Source organism: Anguilla rostrata, chromosome 4, assembly GCF_018555375.3.
Source record: "Anguilla rostrata isolate EN2019 chromosome 4, ASM1855537v3, whole genome shotgun sequence".
NCBI classification, from domain to species: Eukaryota; Metazoa; Chordata; class Actinopteri; order Anguilliformes; family Anguillidae; genus Anguilla; species Anguilla rostrata.
Genome location: NC_057936.1, coordinates 64393944 through 64415741, shown reverse-complemented (window position 1 = coordinate 64415741; position 21798 = coordinate 64393944). Strand labels below are relative to the sequence as shown.

The window sequence follows — 21798 nt, the reverse complement described above, 5'->3', positions numbered from 1 at the left end:
GGTGTTGCTTTGTGCTCTTGGGAGTACTTTCTTTTTTTTTCCCATTAAAAAAAAAAGGGCTTTTGTTTCTGTTAAAAAGGTAAAACACCTGTGAGAGACTGTGACCTTGTTATTGTGCTCCTCCTCGGCTGAACCCGCGGCTTGTTTCTCTGAGGGTAGCGGTGCATAATTCCGCGGTGTAGTCAAGGCTTTTGGTCGGGAGCGTGTGTGGGGACGGTCCAGTTTCCCCAAAGTGATAAGAACACTTAGCATTTGCGCTCTCCCTCTATTTATATTCCTGCGCAAAGGGTGTGCGTGAGGACCTGACCTCATTCTGGCTTCAGGGTGTCAATGTCCTGTGGCTGATGTCTGGAGAAAGCCTGTTTGCCAGCTTTGTGTTTCCCAGCATGCAACAGTGCGACTCTTAAAGCTACCTGAGCATGTTTCACTATTAGAGACTGATCTGATTCTGCATATCACATTCAGTTTATGGCTACAGCATGATTTGGAGTGTATATCGGAGAGTGAGCAGAGTTTAATTTATATTTCCTTGCTATTTCAAAAAAAAGTTCAACAGTGAGATTGGACAAGGCCAGAATCACAATCAAAAGCTGGATGATATGTATTTTTGTCTGCTTTAAAAAAATGCCCAGTAAGTGTAAATTGTTATTTGTTGCTTGTCAGAGAGTTTGATGAAAAAATATTTGAAATGTTCACCAGAGAAGTAGGTGGTGACACCTGAGAATTGCGATGTGAACAGGCGATGTCGAGGGTGCACAGGTGATGTTGAGGGTGCGCAGGTGTGCACAGGCGATGTTGAGGGTGCACAGGTATGCACAGGCGATGTTGAGGGTGCGCAGGTGTGCACAGGCGATGTTGGGGGTGCGCAGGTGTGCACAGGTGATGTTGGGGGTGCGCAGGTGTGCACAGGCGATGTTGAGGGTGCACAGGTGTGCACAGGCGATGTTGGGGGTGCCCAGGTGACCCTGTGTCTCCCGCTCTGCCCCCCTCCCCTCAGCATGGAGCAGTTCCAGGACCAGCTTCGGGGGATCCACTTCGCCCTGAACGGGACGGTCTCGCGCAAGAAGGGCAGCTTGAGCTGGGAGGACCCGGGCCGCAGCTTCCACGAGGCCATCGCTTGGATCGGACAGCAGAAGGTACCGCCGCCATCTTCCGAACGCCCGCGATCTCCGGTTCATTTAAACGTCAGCCTGTGGGGAACGGCCGTGGCCCGGCGTGGGACCCGGCGTGGCTAGTAACCGTCTGATTGGGCTGTCGTGTACCGCCCCCCCCCCCCCCGCAACGCCTGAAGAAACTGGCCCTCCATGGAAAACGTCTTCTCCAAACCGGTTTGTGGAGCGGCAGGGCTGGGGGGGGGGCTGTAGGGTGCTCCGAACACCGAAATGAGACACCGCGCAGACGGAGGAGCGGAAGGAGAGGAGGGGTGGGGAGGAGAGGAGAGGAGAGGAAAGGAGATCATATAGAGATGTAGAGGAACAGGCATATCACTAAAAAAAACTGAGCTATGTGGCTGGAGTCGTCAACGCCCACTGGCCCTGTGCTTGGCCCTGCACTTTGAGCTGCGTGCGTCTGGCTCGTAAACTTCTCCTTCCGTGAGACCCTCGTGAGAAATGCAGCGCAACCCCAGTTGAGAAAAAACAGATGGAAGAAGTACTTTAAAAAAACGGGCAAATTTAAGGGTGCAGCCTTATCAGTAAAACTGATATTAAGCCATAATACGTGAGGAGAATACAGGTGCTTAGAAGACTTCAGTGGAATGCCTGTGATGTCATAGACAAGATCATGTCTCGGTTCGTTTCTTATTATTTCCAGTCGTTCATATGATTCAGCGCAGCGTGGAGTTATCAGTAGACAGCTCGGCATGGCTGTTTTTTATTCTCCTTCAAAGAGAGGGCTCCTCGTCTCTCTCTCTCTCTCTCTCTCCAGCTGCTGAGGGACACAAACAACTGGCATAAGATTCAAAGCCACAGAAACTTGTGGACTTTGCGCTCTGCTCGGTTTGCGGTAAATCACAGACCTTGGGCAACGAAAGACAAAAAAAACAGCCGCTGAACAGAGAGTAAACGTGAGTGGACTGGCTTTATCGAAGGTCAAGCAGAGGCCCTGGTGCATTTGGGATTCCTGACATAGCTCCATGCTGATAAGAACACGGGAGTTCACAAGCTGCAGGGGAGGTCTGTGTGACTATCTGCTGCCACCCAGAGGCCACTGTGGGAATCTTTCAGGAAGCTTTTTTTTGTTTGTTTTTGTACACTGAAGGAGGGGGAGGCATAACTTAGACTAACTCAACCGCCTAAAATCGACCTTTTGGACCCATTAGTTGAAATCGTCTAGAAGCCATGTAGGAGCTAGTCAATTAATTACAAATTAAGCTTTGAAAAGATATAACTCCTTCAACAATTTGATCGCTGGGTTTGAGCCCTTGCTCTGGTGAGGCTAAGGTACTCCAAGAAAATAACAAAAAACTCCACGGTTCCTATAACAAAAAACTCTAGTCTGGGTGTGAGGTAGTTTCACAGAACTATTTTAAAAATGACCACAGTCCAGAAGCTACATCTTCTGCAGGGGAGGAATCTATCTCTTTGCAGGACCCTGATGCTCAGAAAACTCATACTGATAGTTATAATAAAATGTGAAAAATGAGGAATTTGAGGATACGGGCCCCAAAATTCCCAGTAAGTTTCTGCAATTGCATTTGCCTCTGCATCCCAAGTGGAGAATGAGTTAAAATGCGAGGGGTGTGTGTGGTTCTTTTCGCGCCATACAGTAGATGAAGGCTGGGTCACATGTCCTGGAGGGTGTACCCGGGGCAGAATCTTCCTCATTTGTGTGTGACTGACCAACCACTGCTGCTCAGGTAACAAAGAGCTGTGACACCCAGGGGCCCCCAGGTACTACAGGTAGTGCAGGTGCACAGCCGGTTTCCTCTCAGAGCGGACAAAGAGCTCCTTTGTGTTTGGGAGCCGGGGCATCTGCGCAGGCCTGCGGCGATGCAGCTAAATCGCTTACGCGAAATGGTGGAAGTGCTTGTGAAACTGGCCTGAAATCCCCATGAATAGCCAAACATGAGGCAGTCTCGCCGGTTGAGTTATTGAATGACCGGGTAGCTCTCCGTTTGGGCCGGCTTTGTTGCTTCCGGAGTGGTTGCAAGAACTCTGTTAGTAATCGCTGCAGACACAAGAGTAAAGCCTGATTTAGTAATCTGCCATTTTTTAAAATCGTTTTTTTTTTAAATTAGGGTGTGTGCTTCCTTTTTAAACCCCCCCTTTGATGCCTTCCACAGCGCCTTGTAGAGACGTCGTCGTGGGGGGACACCAGCGATGTCATCGACCAGCAGATCATCAACCACAACAAGTTCCACAGCACCATCCAGCGGAGCCCAGAGGTGGACAAGGCCAGAGACGAGCTGGTATGCACATGTACATTAACTACCTTCTACCTGTGTACCCTCCTACCTGTATACCCTAACGTCCTCCTACCCATGTACCCTAATACCCTGTGACCTGTGTACCCTAACAATCCCCTAACTGTATACCCTAACACCCTCCTACCAGTATACCCTAACACCCTCATACCTGTGTATCCTAACAACTTCCTACCTAAACTGAAATACAGTGATCAAGCAGTCAGTGGTGGGCCTCTATCTACAATATTCTCTTCACTGCTGTTTATTTTCACATCTCTGACTGGCATAGGAAGGAATGAACCACACAACTCACATCGTACCATAAGAGGTAGGGTACTTAGATAGATAAGGTAAAGGCTCTCTGGACAGTTAAAGGTCACCATGATCAAATGTGCTTGTCTTTGTAGATACAGAAGGGTGACAAAGCAGCCCTGAATGCACTGGAACAGGAATGGGACAGCTTGCAGGTGAGCTATTCCTTCAACCCTTTGGAATGTATTTTGAAAATTCTAAAGTCAGTGTTCTGGAACTCCATTGCTTTCCATTACCACTAGTGAGTTTTTTACATCAGTATTCGAGAATTCACATTCTGATTATATATTTGTAATCTTACTCCATAAAGGATTAACGTCACTTAATAAACCCCTCCACGGCCCCTCCACAGGAACAAAAGCATGCAATTACAGTAGGCTTATGACGTGTGTGTGTGTGTTTTCCAGAAATTGTCCTTCGACCGAACAAACCAGCTAAGGGACCTGCAGAAGATCATCCAAGAGATCTCCCAGGAGATCATGTGGGTGAACGAACGGGAGGAAGAGGAGCTGATGTTCGACTGGGGGGACAAGAACATCGACGTCTACGTCCCCAACAAGCAGGAGAGCTACTCGGTGAGGGTGTTCGCCGTTTGGGGACAAGGCCTGACGTCCTGAGAATCAGGGTTTGCTATCCAGTCAGTTCACAAAGTGAAGTGAAAAATTACCATAATGGCCTGTGGGGATTTTTCAATTAATTAACTTCATTTTGGGAATGGACTGAACTGAAAACGGAATTGCAGCCCCAACACGACCGATAAGACGTCTCCAGGTCCAGAGACTCATACTGAACAGTATGAGCATTTCATGATTTTTTTTTGACTTTCTGGAGAAAAACAAGACCCAGAACTTTTTGTAAAATGCAATGTTTGATAAATCTGTACTTCAGCCTTTCCCCTGTTTGTAGTTCCCAAATCTAGGTTTATTAGGCCCAAAAATTTACTGGATTCAATGTCTCCTTGTGCTACCTTGGTGTGATTCAGCCAGATATGGACCCGTTGCTTGCAAATAGCACGGCTGGGTTAAGCAGAATTTTGCGCTGATGCAGTCTTGAATCGGCCTCTGTTTTCGCAGAAACTGATGAGTGACCTGGAAGAAAAGGAAAAATTTCTGAACAAGCTGAAACACAAGGTGGACGGACTGCTGAAGAACGCCCACCCGGCGTCCGACAAGATCGAGGTAGAGCCCCCAGCGGGGAGGGAATTCGGCTCGGCTGAAAGTTTAAAAAACCAAAAACTTGGTGAAGGAACAGCTCTTTTGACAGTTGGCTGCGATGTCTTGATTCCCTGAATCTGAACGTTTTGCTGCCTCCGGTGCTTTCTCTCTCCAGGCTTACATGGACACACTGCAGACCCAGTGGAGCTGGCTGCTTCAGATCACCAAATGCATCCAGGTGCACCTGAAGGAGAACTCAGCCTACAGCCAGGTACTGCTCAACTGCTCAGTGCTGTGGCTCATTCCTGAGTATTTAACCCGCCAGTTATTCAATTAAATTTTTGGTATTGGTGTGTATGAGGTTATGACTGTATTGTTTGAGTCATTTTTCTTTCGTAAGAATTGTTCCTGGATTATGTAATTGGGGAAAAAAGAAAAAAATGAAAAAGTCAACCGCAAAGTACTCCCAACAAAGCTAAACAGACCAAAAGAATACCAGAGCATAAAACTCAATATACAGAAAAACGAATTTCAAACCAAACCTAAGAAATGAGGCAAAAGAGAAAAGCAGGGAGAGGTGGTCTCCCTGGAATAGAGGTGGCCATTGCCATCATGCATGCAGTAGTTCAGTATGGACAAGTATCGCTAGTTACAATCCTGAGCTTGGTACTGGATGATGCTAACTTTTTTCTTTACCTCCAATGCTCACTGAAGTTCTTCAAGGAGGCGAATGAGACATACAGCAATCTGCAGAAGGAGCATGAAAATGTCCGGAAGAAGTTCACCTGTGACAAGAACACGCCCTTGGACACCCTTCAAGAAATGATCCAGAATCTGGAGGTGCGATGAACTCAAGTCACTGTTGCCAGAGTAAAAACGCTAATGGCAGGACCTGTGGATGTACTGTCTAACAAACATATTTTATATACAAAAACACATGAGAGCATACGTATGTGCTATCTGAAAAAAATCAATGTGCTAATAACGTATGTTTATGGTTTTTTTATCAGTAGTATGTAAGTCAATTTATTCCCAAAACTGTCCCTGAAGTAAGGGAGCAGCTTAGTGGTGACTGAGTTGACGGTTTTGGAGATTAATTCAAGAATCTGGGACTGAGCTGGGGGAGGCGTTGAGGGAATTTGTAATGAGTTGAAGAGTCAGGGGTTGAGTTGATGAGTTTGGTGATAAGCTGAGTGCTGTTGGGACGACCCACAGAAGGAGAAGGAGAGGATCATGGAGAACAAGCGGCAGGTGCAGCACCTGGTCAACAAGTCCAAGGCCATCGTGAGGCTGAGGCCCCGCAACCCTGAGGAGAAGAGCAACAGTCCTGTCATCGTGCAAGCGCTGTGCGACTACATGCAGGACCAGGTCAGACATGCTCGTCTTCACACACGTGTGCTCACTGCAAGTGCAGTGATTGACCACAATGAAGGTCCATCCATCCATCCATCCATTGTCTATTCCCGCTTATCCTGAGCAGGGTCGCGGGCATAATTACCTCAATATCTTATTTGTGTTCTTGTTTTCTTACATTAAATTATTATTATTTTATCATTATTATCCTTTATTATTATACTTATTATTTATTATTTGTATTTTCTTGTTTTTTTTCCCTCTCATTTTATGTGAAGCACTTTGAGCTGCATTTTACGTATGAAAGGTGCTATATAAATAGAGTATTATTATTATTATTATTATTATTATTATTATACAATTATTATCAAACACACATTTAGGGGTCAAAACTTGTAGAATGGCCCAGCGGCTGTAGTGTGTTTCGTTTGTTTGTCCCTCTCACAGAAAGTCATCTTCAAAGGCAACGAGGGAATTCTGAAGGACAACACCGAGCGCAGCAAGTGGCAGGTCATGGGGCCCGGGGGCCTGGACATGATCATTCCCTCTGTGTGTCTCCTCATCCCTCCTCCCAACCCGCTCAGCATCAACCTCGCGAGCAAGTAAGACCCGCCGGACTTCACCGCGTCATAGGAATGCAAATGCATGGGGGGCTGCTGGGCGGCGCATCCCGTTAAGGCTCCGTTCCAGTGTGGGGATAGGTCCCACGGTGTAGTATCTGATCCAGTGTGGGAATGGGCCCCATGGACTGGTATCTGTCACTGTTCCAGTGTGTGGATGAGGCCCACTGTTAAGGCATTATTCCAGTATGTGGAAGGGCCCCATAGTCTGGTATCTGTTAAGGCTCTGTTCTAGTGTGTGGATGGGCCTCACGGTCTGTTATCTGTCAAGGTACTGCTCCAGTGTGTGGATGGGCTCCATGGTCTGGTGTTGAATCTGGACTGTGCCTGTGCTGACTGTGGTTGGCCAGCCCTGCAGTGTGACGCATGCTTGTACTTTGGTCAGCTGAGATGACTCATCGCTGGTCAAGTTGGCGCCCACAAACTGATTGCTAAAGCTGGACATGAAGTGTTCATTCATCCTTCATGTCTATGTTGAAAAGAAAAGATCAGTGGCCTGACATCATGTGGCTAAGAGGAAACCACATACTTATCTCCGCTCTCCCAAATTGATTGTAGCAATGAGGCTGGTGAAGGTTGGGCATTCCAAAAATTGGGAGAAAAAGGGGGACAAGCATTTAAATGATGAAAAAGATCACACTGATATATCGATATGTTCCCTGGTCCGTCAACCTGCCACTTGTGCGTAAATCTTGGAGCGACGGCTCTGAGATACGATCACAAGGCCGGTGATGAAGTTCTGGTTCCTCTGTTAAACAGGAATGAGCAGTATTACGAGGCCATCCTGGGAATCTGGAACCAGCTCTACATCAACATCAAGAGCCTGATTTCCTGGCAGTACTGCCTCAAGGACATCAGCTACATCAACTCTCTCACCATTACCATGGTAACCCTCCTTCTCATGGTCCTCCCAATTGAAACTTCCACAGTGAATCACCACAAAACCTAATTAAAAAAAAAATTTGGTTGGTAATGCATTACTTTCTTTAAGAACATGAAAAAACATGAATATTTGATTACAAGAACAGACCATACACCTCATCTCAGCTTCTCACTTTGCCTACTACCTAGAGAATATCTAGCGTTGCTTCAAGGTCTTGACCATCTCAAGGGTCTCTGCTTTTGCTGCATAACCTGGCAAGCTCTTTAATGCATCAGCAATTCCTGATAACTTATGCCCCCCCTTTTTCCCGTTTGTCTCGTTCGTCCGTAACTTCCCAAGATTTCCAAAATGCGGCCTGAGGAATACCGCAACATCATCAAGAGCCTGGAGACTCACTACCAGGAGTTCTCACGCCATTCCAAAGGCTCCGATTTGTTCGTCGAAGACGACAAAAAGCTCATCGAGACGCAGTACACCGGGGCCCAGACCCACTACGACGATCTGGTTGTACAGCTTCCTGCTTACAGTAAGTGTTCACATCTTATCTGATTATTCCTTTTTGCCACCCCATTTTGGAATTGTTCATCTCTTGTATTGATTATTAATTGAATGGCTTGGTTTTTTAATTTTTTTTTTTTACCACATGATCTGCAATCAGCGTCTTAGTCAAATTATGTTCAAAATTGCTCTTGTAGAATCTTTTTTCTTATAAGATTACTAATGTGAACTGAGTCGCATCTGTTTTATAAGGGGAAAAACCAAAACGCAGTTCTCAGTCTTCCATCCAGTGCCCTTCCTGAAGTCATGGTTGAGGTCGATTACTACATGGACCATGGGGGCAGCTGTGGGGGGGGGGTCTTTCTCCCCGTAAGGGGTGTAATACACCTTTTCATCCGCCCACAGCAGCTGCTTCAGCTCCTAAGAAAGAGGAGCCAACAGAGGTGAAGGAGGGGGAGAAAGCGGAGGAGACTGTGGTGAAGGAGCCAGCGGTAAAGCTGACTCTGCTGACAGAGCTCCAGCTGCTGCGCCAGAAAATCGAAGCTGCCGACGAGGGCGTCTCCCAGCACCTCCTCCTGCCCCTGGGGGAGGACGGCCTGCTGGAGTGCTCCCAGCGCCTCCTCCAGCTGGAGGTACGTATTTCTCCCCCTACCCCCCCCCCCCCCCTTCAACCCCCAGAAAAACACCCTCCCTTTGGAATCCAAGAGTAAATTTGCTTAGTACTGTCAGAAATGGGCCCCTCTCTTCTCTGGCTGTTGTGCAAAAGGGGTTGATGATAATGCCCCTGTTCTTTTTTTGTGAATGGATGTACCACCAAGTGCCTTTGAAATGCACAATCTGCATCAATGCATTGTTTAAATTAAACACTGGGTAAAAAAAACCTGATTTTATTTTTTTGCTTTTATTACGGGAACAATTTGTACAAAAGCAAAAAGTTGTATAAAATGTAATCATTTGAAATTGTCTACCCAATTTTGTCAGCTAATGGATGAAGGATGGATGAAGAGTCTTGATTAGAGGGAGCTTTTTGGTTTTAGTCCGAGCAAGCTTGTAACCTGTGTTCACGTGCCATTGCAGAGAATTGAGCAGGAAGTGGACTTGATCCGGGACGAGTACCTCAAGCTGAAGGAGAAAATCCTGAAATCCCTAGAGGGAATGTCGGACTCGGACAAAGTCAAGTTCCTCCGACTGGAGCTCAACCACATCAACCTGAAGCTGGGCGCCCTGGAGGGCTACTCCTCGTCCCACACAGAGAGGCAAGCCGTGCTTCCTTTAAACCAATCGGATGCGAGCAATACGGAACATGCGCTTTTGCGACATCATTATTATAGCACATCTGCTGATCTGAGGTTTGACCTCACAGAGAGGCTAGGATGGGCCTGCTTTTCACCCCATCAAGATTGCCATACGCAGCTTACTTTGTTAATGCACAATTTTAACTCCTCCCATAATTTTTCTGTATGTCATTAAATACATATTTACATCAGACTTAAAAATAAAAAAATACAGATCAGACTTTGAGCCTGTCACTCTACTGCTTCCACTGTCTTCCTCGCTAGGATGAAGAAGCAGATGGCCCTGCTGCAGGCCTTGATGCTGTCTGATGATGTCATCAAGGTGTACGAGGCCCGGCTGACGGAGAAGGAGACCACCTCTCTGGATCCTGACGAGGTGGAGGAGTACATGGCTACCCTGAAGGTACCCTAGCAACCGTCACCTAGCACCCCCTCTGCTGTTCTAGTCGATGTCGATGCTTTATCAAATGTTTACAGCCTATGCTGGCTGACGTTAGTTGTTCACAACTTCAGTGTTAAGTAATGTTCATAGCCATGACTATTTCATGATCTATCAATATCAAGTTGATTGATTTAATGTTAGTGAGAGGTGAGAACTGCAGATTTTAGGGCTGTTGGCATTTATCCTTCCTCTTTGACAGCTGCAATCCAGGCTTCCCTTTTGTATTTTGTTTTTGGAAAGTGAAATGTTATTATGGTTGAGACTGGGTTAGTCTTGGGTCTCAGGGAACCAACCAATGACACAACAGCAGCTTCCAAGTTTTTTTTCTCTTTAGAGTAGCCAGCTAGCTATGGATTGTAGCTCCGCTGAGTTTGTTTATCGAAATAACCAGGTATTGGTATGACATCACCTCGCAGCTCATGAATATTAATGTGAAAACATCTGCGAATATATCAAACAATGAATAAATACATACATCACACGGCACAGTGGATATTTCCCAGAGGTAATAAAAAATGTGTGTGTTTCTGTGTGCGTGTGTGTTTCTGTGTGCGTGGTTCTGTGTGCGTTTCTGTGTGTGTGTGTGTGTGTGTGTGTGTTTCTGTGTGTGTGTGCATATTCTGTGTGTGTGTATCTGTGCGTCTGCAGCACATGAGATCGGAGCTGGATGACAAGTCGCACATCGTGAGTAAGCTGGAGGCAGAGCTGAGCGACTGCGTGGCCTTCCACACCCAGGTGGGCCAGCCCTGCCCCAAGTGCCAGCTGGACCTGACCAAGTACTCCGAGCTCACGGGCCAGCTGGCGGACCGGTGGCACCGCATCCACAGCCAGTTTGACAGCAGGCAGGAGCCCTTCTCTCTCTCTCTCTCTCTCTCTCTCTATTTCTCTCGCTCCTCTACTCAACCGTCACATGCACCCCTTTAAGCCAGTTGGAGTGCGTCCCATACAGAACGTGTGATGATGTCATCACGATGATGTCATGATTACGTCAAGCAGCAGGGTTTCCTGTGTCCAGATGTTAGCGCAACCGAACAAATCGGCTAACTGTAAATGTCAAAACTGGCCTGATCGATGAATGGTTCGTCCGCCATTTTATCATTAGTTTGGCAGTGAGTGGACAAATCCACGTGTTCATGGTTGTTTCAGCTACTATGGTGCTTACAGTTATGTACTTCTTGGATTTGACACTAATTACTTGGTATTGACTCTCTGTACTTTTCCTAAGCCTGTGTGTACATGCTTTTCTGTGTCACTGGATAAACAGTCTCTGCAAGTGCCTAGATGTGAATGTCGCTGTTTTGAGGAATCGGGGAGATTTTTGGTGAGAGATTTCCATGTTCTCTCCCAGGCTGCTGGACCTGGAGAAGTACCTGCTGGAGCTGAAGCAGTACCGCACAACCAGCACCTCCCTCGGCGATTGGGTCGACGCCACCCGCCAGCGCCAGGATGCCCTGCAGAGCGCCAAGTTTGACAACGTCACAGTCCTCATGGAGCACGTCAACCAGCAGAAGGTAACGACCCAATCGATGAATCAACAAACCTGTCTGTTTATATCTATCTATCTACCTATGCTGTTAACTCATTTGGATCGTCGTGAACCATTGAAAATTGTTACAAATAAATTGTGTTATTCACTGTTATGTTATGTTCGCTGCTGACCTGGGTGTGTGTGTGTGTGTGTGTCTTCATTCACAGGCTCTGAACTCTGAAATTAAAGAGAAGAGGGAAGTGGTGGAAGATGTTCTGAAGGATGCTAGCAGATGTGTTGCCTCCATCAAGGTACGGTAACGGTGTGATGGACGCGGCACACCTCTAGGTGTGGTAGACCGGCGCAGGCCTAGGCTGCATTGCCTCAGTGAGAAACACTTTCTTTCCACAGCCTTCAGAACCATCCATTACGGTGCTTCCTCTGACACCGATTTTACATTGCCCTTTGATGAGAAAGATTTTTGGAATGTTTTTATTCAAAATTCTAAGGCAGTGTTCCAGACCTCCGTTTGCTTTCAGTTACCAGTAGTGACTGTTACGTCAGCATTAGAATGTTCAGTTAAGAACACTCTAATCACATGTTTGTCATCTTACACCTTTAAGGGTTTTAATATACCTACTCTTTGCCCAGCAGCCATGATTTACCGGTACAGATGTTTTATTGTTTTTTTTGTCTTTTGTTTCTGGGAAGGACTGTGAGTTGCAGCTGGCCTCTTACGCCTCAGGCCTAGAGACTCTACTCAACATCCCCATCAAGAGGACCATGTTGCAGTCCCCTGCCGCCACTGTCACAGATGAGGTATTTTTAAGTGTCAAATGCGGATGTTTCTGTTGATTTTAGAATGCATAAAAATTATTGTGGAACATATTAATTCTTGTAATACTTAGGTAGCCACCCCAAAACTAAATGTTATTTTTTCCACAATGTGCCTGTACCGCTAGAGTTGTTGTTACAACGTTAACTGCAAGCTAACTTGCCGGCGCACTGACTGGCGAGAACCTGTGCTTTTCAGGCCGGTGACCTGCAGGCCCGCTACGTTGGTCTCCTGGCCAACTCCAACGACTACGGCAAGTTCCTGGCTGAAATGCTGAAATGCATGGAGGAGCTGAAGGTAGGGGGTGATTTGTAGGGTGATATTTGGTGATATTTGCAATTCGTGAAATGTGTAAAGAGAAAACTGTGTTACTGTCAGGATTTACTCACCAGGGAGAAAAAAGTGTATATACAGTACATGTTAGTCTAGGTGCAGTAAAATGCGCATCAGTGTATGATTTCCAGAATATTGTAAGCTTGACTCTGTTGATGATGTTTCATTGAAGGTGCAAGTGTTGTGTTTAATTTCAAATGAAAGTGGTTGAATTCCGACTTATTTACGGAATATCTGTGTATGTTTAGCCTGCTGTGGAAAGCATTTTAAATGATGCTGACTGAAATTGTTCTACATCATCTTACTGTTCTATCGTGTCTTTTGTAAAATTATTGCCATTTCCACCCCGAGTCAGACTCTTATGGCATTGTACCTGTGCACATGCAGGTTAAGACGGAACTAATTAAAACATTTGCATTAACATGATATGCTCCTCTCTGCCATGTTCTAAATATTCCACCACTTGTATATTAGGGCTTTCACTTAAAACCACTTTGACAAGCTAAAATCACTGTTCACTGTTTACAAAGTCACACAAATGCACATACTAACCCGGAACCTTGATTTCTTAACCATTCAGATCAGGAACACCAGGATTGACCTTCTGGAAGAAGAGCTGAGGCTGCTAAGAGAGGAAATGGAAGAGAAGAACCAGAAGAACAAGTCTCTTGGAGACCTTCTGGCAAAGTACCAGCTGGAGCTCACAGAGTCCAAAGACCAGCTATTGTCCTTGGAGGAGGTGAAGAGGAGCAAGGCTATGGAGTGTGATGCTGCCAAGGACGACCTAACTGCCGCCAGCAGCCAGATTTCAGAGCTGAACAACAAGTTGGCCCAGCTCACCCAGATGCTGGAGGAGGAGCAGAGGAAGAAGCGGCTCCTGGAGGAGACGTACAAATTCCACCAGGAGGAGTACGAGGTCATCATCCGGAAGAGGCAGAAGGAGTTGGAGGAGGCCAACTGCGCCAAGATCGACATCGAGAAGACTGTCAAGGACAAGGAGCGGGAGATCGAGAGGCTGCAGATGCAGCTGGAGAACGAAGCATCCAGGAAGCGGGAACTGGAGTCTGAGCTCTCCAAGGTAAGGAACCAGTACAGCAAGGAGATAAGCGACCTTAAGACGACCTACGAGTCCGAAATCCACATCACAAAGATGCACGTCCAGAAGGTCTCCAAGCAGAAGGAGGATGATTCGTCGACCCTGAAGACGCAGTACGAAGAGCTAGCAAATGAGAAGCGGGACCTGCAGGATGAGCTGAACAGGCTGAGACTCTCCATGACGGAGGTGGAGGCGATGAGAAGGAAGGCAGAGGAGGAAGTGAGGCAACAGAGGTCAGCGGGGACCGAAGAGTCCACGATGAGAAAGGAGCTGACGGTCCAGATTGACACCCTCATCAAGCAGAGGGGCGAGGTTGAACTTCAGCATAAGGAGGCCCTGGCAGGTGCCAACAGGCTTATTCAGGAGAAGAACAATGAGCTGACCACGCTCACGCAGAACCTGGAGGAGGAGTATAGGAAGAAGAGGGCCCTTGAGGCGGAAATCTCCAAACTCAAGCTGGCCCTGAATGAACTTCAGGAAAAGTATGCGTCCTCCGTCCAGGTCATAGACGAGCTGAAGGTGTCGTCGGAGGAGGTGACCATGGTCAAGGTTGAGCTGCAAAAGCAGACAAGTGAGAGGAGCAAGGTGGAGAAGTCCATAGCGGATCTTCAGGGCCGGATCAGAGATTTAGAGAGGATGTTGGAGGCGGCTAAGGCTGAGGCAGAGAGTCACAAGAAGGCCAGTCTGGAGGAGGCTAGCAGGAGGCAGAGGGTGGAATCGGAGCTGAACACCGTGAGGCAGTCACTCACCGAGCACACAACCACCATCAACCTGCTGAGGAAGCAGCAGGAGGAGACGTCCACCGCAGACAGGCGGGGTCAGCAGGAGCGGAGGGGCCTCCAGGAGAGCCTCGACAAGAGCCTGAGGGACCAGAAGGCCGCCACCGAGAAACTGGCGCAGCTTTCCGCCGAGCTGGAGGCCCTGCGGCAGCAGCTCGCCCAGGAGCGGGCGCGGGTCAGGGAGGCCAACCTCCGCAACGAGAGCCTGTCCAAGACCATGGAGGAGAAGAGCAGGGCGCTGAACAGCAACGCCACGGAGATCGGGAATCTGCAGAGCCTCACCCAGAAGCTGACCAAGGAGCGGTTGACGCTGGAGGAGGAGCTGAGGGCCCTGAAGCAGGAGCTGGGCGACCTGAGGAGGTCCAAGGAGAGCAGCGGCCAAGAAACCATGGCTCAGATATCCACCCTCCAGCTTCAGCTGCAGAACAGCAGCAAAGCCAGCCTGGAGTACCAGAGGCTGATGGAAGAGCTGTCCAAAGAAAGGGAAAAGCTGAGACTGGAGATAGACAAAATCCAAAAGCAAGCGACGGAGGTACTTTGGATCATTTCCAATTATACCTCGATACCTAAGTGGCAGCGGATGGCTTGTCCTCCATTTAGGCAGCACCAACAGCTTTGCTCCTCTGATAATCAACTCTTGCCTGTGCCTCTGATTCAGCCGCTCATTTGCTGTACAACCAATCAATAACATAATTTCTATTTTGACTAAATTGACTCTTTGCTGTACAGCATGCTTGCTTCTGCCTTTATTAAATCAACATTGATTCAGTGCTCAATGGATCACCCCTCACCATCGGCATGAACCAGCTAATCAGCACGTCTTGATTTTGTAGAAATGTTTTTAGCAAAATTTTCTGTGCTTTGGTTTTGAATACTTATTCTGTAATTATGGTGTTTTACAAATAATATATATAATGCAAATATTCAATGAAAAGTACACATTTTGTTGCATGTCCAATGCAATAGTAATACAATAACAATAGTTGCCAGATGCATGCTATATTAATATGTCTGTCTCACAGTTTGCCTGTTTTTTTTATATTAACACACAACCTAAACATTTCCATATTTTCAAATATGTGTTTGTAAAACACCTTTAGGAATGCATAAACATATTGAATTATCTATATTAGCTTTCATATGGTATTGTAAATAATGGCTTGCAGGTTTTGGAAGTAGGATAGTCAGCTACATTAGACCATGTAATGCTGAATACATTTTTTTTCTAATGAATTTTTTGCTGTTATTTTTATTTTCAGGCATCCATGAAGATACAGCAATCTCAAGGTCAGCACGACGCAATCCTGAAAGAAAGGGACAGCCTGTTGCTCAGGATAAAACAAATGGACCAGGACAAGGCCAAGAGTCAGAAGAATGATGAGGAGCTAAAACGCGTCAAGGTCACCCTGGAGTCTGAACTTCGGCTGAAACAACGCCTCCAAGAGGAGAACAACAAGATCAGGAAAGATTTCGAGCACTGGAAGACTCAGTATGAGCTGAAAGAGAAACTGGTCAGACAGTACGAATCGGAAAAGGGCGCACTGGAGAAGGAGAGGAACTCCCTGAAGAAGGAGGTTGAAAGGCTTCTGTCGGAGCTGAAGCTGGTGGAGGAAAGGTACAAGGTGAAGCTGCAGAGCACCGAGAAGGAAATGCAGAGTCTGGCCTCGCTGAGGGACAGCCTGGAGGCAGAGCTCAGAAGGCTGAGGCAGCGTCCAGATGTGTACCACAAGCAGACGCAGACAGAAATGGACACAGTGGACACCTCCACACTCCTCTTTGATGGCATTCGCCAGAAGGTCACCGCTCATCAGCTGCACGACTGTAGGATCATCGACAAGGTCACACTTTCCCAGCTGCTCAGGGGCCAGAAGACTGTGCAGGAGGTGGCTCTCGACATCCAGCTCTATCTGAAAGGTACAGGCGCTATTGCCGGCATGGATGGCCCTGAGGGCAGAATGTCCTTCACTGAGGCTAAGAATCAAGACCTCCTCACACCACAGAGTGCCTCCAAGCTCCTGGAGGCACAGGCTGCAACAGGCTTCATAATCGATCCCAAAGCAAACGAAAAAATGGCTGTGGATGTAGCTGTCACCAAACACCTAGTAGACTTCCAGGACAGAGACCTGCTGTTGACAGCTGAAAATGCCTGCACCGGCTTCAAGGATCCCTCCAATGGAAAGCTTCTGTCTGCAGGACAGGCTATGAAGAAGGGCTGGATTGACTGGGAAACAACCCTCCGTCTGCTCCAGGCTCAGGAGTCCGTTGGAGGGATCGTTGACCCTGTCCTGAGCGTCTTCCTGACAAAGGATGCAGCTCTGGATCGGGATTTAATCGATGAAGAACTCTACTCCGCGCTGAACAAGAGGCCACGTTGCTACATTGACCCTGTCACGCAAGATGATTCCAGCTACATCGATCTGAAGGTCAAGTGTCGAACAGACCCTGCCACCGGCCTTCTGCTCCTCTCAGCGCCACAGAAGCCGATCATGGTGAAGGGGCTCCGAAGAGAGGTCTCTGTCAATGAACTAGTAGACTCCTGCCTGCTCGAACCTTCAGACGTGGATCAATTAAGAGCAGGTAAAATATCAAGCCAGGATATTGAGATCAGGCTCAGGCAATACCTTCAGGGTTCAACCTGCATCGCGGGTATTTTTGACGAAGCCAACGGTCGGATCCTGCCCATCTACCAGGCCATGAAAGAAGGACTACTCAGACCAGGAGCATCATTGGAGCTACTTGAAGCCCAGGCCGCATCGGGATTCGTGATTGACCCCATAAATAACCTGTATCTGACCGTGGAGGAGGCAGTACAGAAAGGTCTGGTTGGCAAAGAGTTCAAGGACAAACTCCTGTCTGCAGAAAGAGCCGTGACTGGGTACAAACATCCCAAATCAGAGAAGCTTATCTCCCTGTTTCAAGCAATTGAGACAGGTCTCATTGAAAGGGGACATGGTATCAGGCTCCTAGAGGCTCAGATTGCAAGCGGTGGCATAATTGACCCCAAATTTAGCCATCGCATAGATGTGGATGTCGCGTATCAGCGGGGATACTTCGACAAGGAAATGAGCAGCACACTGACCAGTGAGGATGACGACTCAAAGGGTTTCTTTGACCCAAACACCGAGGAGAATCTGACCTACCTGCAGCTTAAAAAAAGGTGCACCACTGACAAAAAAACAGGATTGGTCCTACTGCCACTACATGAAAAGAAAAAGTCCACCCAGAAGAACACCCTTCGCAAGCGTAGAGTGGTGATTGTGGACCCAGACACAAATAAAGAAATGTCAGTGAAGGAGGCTTATGACAGGCAGCTCATTGACTATGAAACCTACCTGGAGCTCACAGAGCAGGAGTGTGAGTGGGAGGAGATCGCCATCACAGCCCCTGACGGCTCTATCCGATACATGGTCATTGACCGGAAAACAGGCATCCAGTACGATGTCCAGGATTGCCTTGAGAAGGGCCTAATCGACAAGGTCACATTTGACAAATACCGCTCTAAGGCGATGAATCTTACTCAATTCATGGACATCATCACCAGCAAGGCGAGTCCTCAGCGGCCCGCGGCTTCTACCAGCATAGAAGCTTCCTTCAGCGCCTCCACACAGCGCTCGGCCCCGACTCAGCACGCCGGCTCAACGCAGCAAACCAGCACCACACAGCACACCACCACCGTACAGCGCAGCAGCACCACGCAGCGCACCAGCACCTCAAAGTACGTCAGCTCCGGCCAGCATTTCCGCTCCACGCAAGAGGAGCCGCCGCTCTCCCCGAACTCGCTGAAGCACATCGCCAGCATCTCCATTACCCTGGCTTCCCCGTCGGAGGTGCTGGACGAGCAAAGCCCCGTGGGGGCCATATTTGATTCGGACAGTCTTGAGAAGATAACCATCATGGAGGCGCTGAATCGCGGCATACTGGACTCCATCACAGCCCAGCGTCTGCTGGAAGCGCAGGCCTGCACCGGCGGCATCATCGACCACACCACCGGCAAAAGGCTTTCGGTGCAAGAAGCCGCGCGCCAGGGCATCATAGACGACGACATGGCCACCAAGCTGAAGCCGGCACAGAAGGCGCACCTGGGGTTCGAGGACGTGAAGACCAAGCGGAAGATGTCGGCGGTGGAGGCGATAAAGGAGAGGTGGCTGCCGTACGGGGCCGGGCAGAGGTTCCTCGAATTCCAGTATGTGACGGGCGGCCTGTTCGACCCAGAGATAGGCAAAAGGAGGACCCTTCAGGACGTCGTCCAGAAAGGGTGGCTGGACAGCCGAGCGGCTCAGAAGCTCCAGGACACCAGGCATCACTCCAAGAACCTGACCTGTCCCAAGACCAAGCTGAAGATCTCCTACAAGGAGGCCATGGACAACTGCATGGTGGAGGAGGGCAGCGGGCTGAAGATGCTCCAGGCCACCTCGGTGTCCTCCAAGGGGATCAGCAGCCCCTACAACGTATCGTCTGCCCCCGGATCGCGTAGCGGCTCCAGGACTGGCTCCCGCCGAGGCAGCATAGACCTGAGCTCCAGATACAGCTACAACTACTCCTTCAGCTCACGATCTGTCAGTTAAACCTCAAGCCCCCCCGACGCTGGAGAGATTAAGCGCCACACTTAACAAAGTTGCATTCTTTTTTTATTTTTCTCTCATTCTTTTTTTTTTTCTCTGTTTGGAATCCAGGGGTGGGGAATTGACACACAAGGTTGAGGCTTTGGTACATACATTTAAACTGATAATACTGGGTTTGGGCATTGATCAGGAAGAAAAGGGATTATTTAGGGACACTGGGGATTTTTTTTAAACTAATTGTTTTCAAGTGCTTTTTACATTTGATGCATGAGATATTAGATGCTTTTTTACTTTGCTTTTGGCTTAGCTGTTACATAACTGAATATCTTCAAGTAGGAGGAGGTAATTAATACAACAATTCAGTTAATTCATGTTTTCAGTTTCTGTTGGTATGTTTCTTTTGCTTTGATAAGAAAGTAACACATGCATCTTAGTTTATTGATGTATCTTACAAGTACATGTTGAGATGCTTTGTTTGATTCATTAGTTGCAATAAATTCCATACAGATTCTTTAAATAAAGTGGTCTGTTTTTGTCATCCTTTTGCAAATCAATATTTGAAAAATGTTTTTATTTTTTACATTTTTTGAGATGAACATACTCATAAATACAACCAGGTCTGGAAGTGATTATAACTGCTTTTCAATCCCTTTCCTTCACATATTTTCAACAAGTACAAAACAGACAAACTACAGTCCTATCCAGAGTTGGTTTTAGTGGTTATCAGACAACTATAAGACAGAGGACAGGCATGGGTATGAAGCAATGGCAATTAGCATAATGCTAATTAGAAGCTCTTTCACCTCTCCCAGGATGACTGGTACACGTAGCAGAAACTGAAAATGTGTGACAGGACCGGGGACACTTGAAAAAGTGTGCCTTCTTGTTTGGTAGTATCACCGTTTCATTTTTTCATTCATCAGACGCACAAACAAGGAGAATGCTTGTGGTTGTGATGGCATTTAATGGATTTAGCATCCGTAACACCTTGAGCTAGAATGAACGCCCACACGGCTGTCAGCCAAATTGATCGCAAAGCAGAGGTGGAACATCCAGGGGGGTCAGAAGTTAGAAGTCCCGCCCAGTGTTTCTTCCGCTCATGCTGATTAGTTCTGCCTCCTGGCTGAAGAATTGTGCCGGTTAGCAAATACAGGCGATTGGAACAAAATCCTGGGGAGGACTTTTACTTTCTGCACCTGGATTGTCCACCTCAGCAGCAGCAGAGTTGACTATTACTTCCTGAATCCCTTTATTCATACACTTGCACACTATTCTCAAGACGGAAGAAAGTCACTTTGAACCCATGTGTTTTGGAAATTTTGCTTTTTTCTCCGCTCTCGCCGTTATCGGAAAATACACGGCAACATCTCTGCAAAAAAAGGCCTTATGTCATAATTTTCTTATTGATGATTACGTAAGTTAACACGCATTCCCAATTAGCAACACCCTGATAGATCAAAGGGTCACGAGGATCCTCTTTTTTTTGAAAGGAAAAAACAAAAACAAAAAACCCTTTTCTCCCCAAAGAGAGTGCTGCCTATAGTGTTTCCTGCACCTGTTGCATCACCTGCACCTGCCCCACCTGGAGCACAGCTGAAGCATTTTGGTATGCAGTCCAACTCCAGGCATATCAAAGACTGCTTTACACAGCCGAGACCACACAGCATCACAGGAGTGGGGGGGGGGGGGGTGTGGCCACCTCAGTGCCCTCGATACTTCCCTCTGTCTTTCCATGTTTTTTTCTTTCTTTCATGGTTTCTTTGTCATGTCACAAAGGAAAATGTTCAGTGTTCAACCAACTCTGATAAAGCACATTTCATACTGATAGAGTGTATTTAATCCATACTGCACTCGTATAAACTCTGCTGGAGTTGAATTAACACCGGACATTTTACTGTGCAGATTTGTATATTAAGTATATTATATTGATATTATAATATACTCTTATATTAACTTTTATTTCAACATTTATTTTAACTCCACCCCCCAGCCGCTGTGACACTGGGAGACCGCGTATAGTTAGCGTATTATTTTGCATTGTCCAATGAGCATTTCTTTGCTATCCAAGTAATGTAATGTTCACTATTACTTCTGTATTTACAATTTTCCGCATCTAAACATGCATGGGAGCTTCTCTTCGTAATACTTTGGAGATCCTTCGTGAACAGTCTTCACTCTTCTTCACCACTGGGTGGCACTAGCAGTAGTATCAACGTTTATAGGGTCTGAAAGTAAAGTGATGCGCTGGCGCGCTGAACGAATTATGGACTGAGACTTGCTACAAAATGCAAATCATTAAACTATGCAAAATAACGTCAGACATTCTCAAGTTTTGCGTGTGGTGAAACATGTTTTTAAAATTACAATCAAATTAAATTTAATTGATGTCACAACATCGAATTCAGCTAAATCGGTAAATTCGCTAAAATGCCACGGAATATTTTGGTAAAATACGTATGGGAGGAAATTAGGTCTAAAACGATATACAGTATCACGTGATTTGATTGTGTTCGGCGCTTACATTCCGACTTACCTGCAACATGAGCCTAAAATAAACTGTAGAATCGTCTTTGTCTTGGAATTTTCTTTGTGCAGATAGCCGAGAGAGATCACGTTTAAATTTTTACAAGTGTGCTTGGGGGATCCGATTTATCTGGAAGACATCCTGTGCATAGTAAAATTGGCTGAAAATGCGCTCATTCCCAGTAAACATTGTTTCGTGGCGAAAAGGCTGTAGGCGTTAAAGTGAAATCCCAGCAACA

At 47.1% G+C, this 21798-nt stretch overlaps 1 protein-coding gene across 3 annotated transcripts; it reads left to right on the top strand.

Annotated features, from left to right (window-relative positions):
• Nucleotides 1–973: 973 nt before the first annotated feature.
• dspb (desmoplakin b) lies at nucleotides 974–19557 on the top strand. 3 transcript variants are annotated; one of them, XM_064333874.1, is made up of 21 exons: nucleotides 974–1136; nucleotides 3284–3409; nucleotides 3814–3873; nucleotides 4126–4293; nucleotides 4792–4896; nucleotides 5048–5143; nucleotides 5587–5712; nucleotides 6088–6240; nucleotides 6673–6827; nucleotides 7605–7731; nucleotides 8068–8254; nucleotides 8635–8858; nucleotides 9304–9482; nucleotides 9786–9924; nucleotides 10612–10805; nucleotides 11312–11474; nucleotides 11659–11742; nucleotides 12143–12250; nucleotides 12465–12563; nucleotides 13180–15006; nucleotides 15734–19557. In XM_064333874.1, exons 1-21 carry the CDS (start codon nucleotides 999–1001, stop codon nucleotides 19037–19039), a joined length of 7764 nt encoding a protein of 2587 aa, XP_064189944.1. In that variant the 5' UTR covers nucleotides 974–998; the 3' UTR covers nucleotides 19040–19557. The 3 variants fall into 3 exon arrangements, with proteins under 3 accessions (XP_064189944.1, XP_064189943.1, XP_064189945.1); XM_064333873.1 differs by having other exon boundaries at nucleotides 8632–8858; XM_064333875.1 differs by having other exon boundaries at nucleotides 975–1136; nucleotides 8632–8858; nucleotides 13180–13677.
• Nucleotides 19558–21798: the final 2241 nt, after the last annotated feature.

What these genes read in the sequence shown, in the direction of transcription:
- dspb (XM_064333873.1), top strand. Translation starts at nt 999, where the DNA reads ATGGAGCAGTTCCAGGACCAGCTTCGGGGGATCCACTTCGCCCTGAAC. An exon ending in AGCATCAACCTCGCGAGCAA is followed by an intron (nt 6,828 to 7,604) that starts GTAAGACCCGCC and finishes TCTGTTAAACAG; the next exon opens with GAATGAGCAGTATTACGAGG. An exon ending in AGCACGTCAACCAGCAGAAG is followed by an intron (nt 11,475 to 11,658) that starts GTAACGACCCAA and finishes CTTCATTCACAG; the next exon opens with GCTCTGAACTCTGAAATTAA.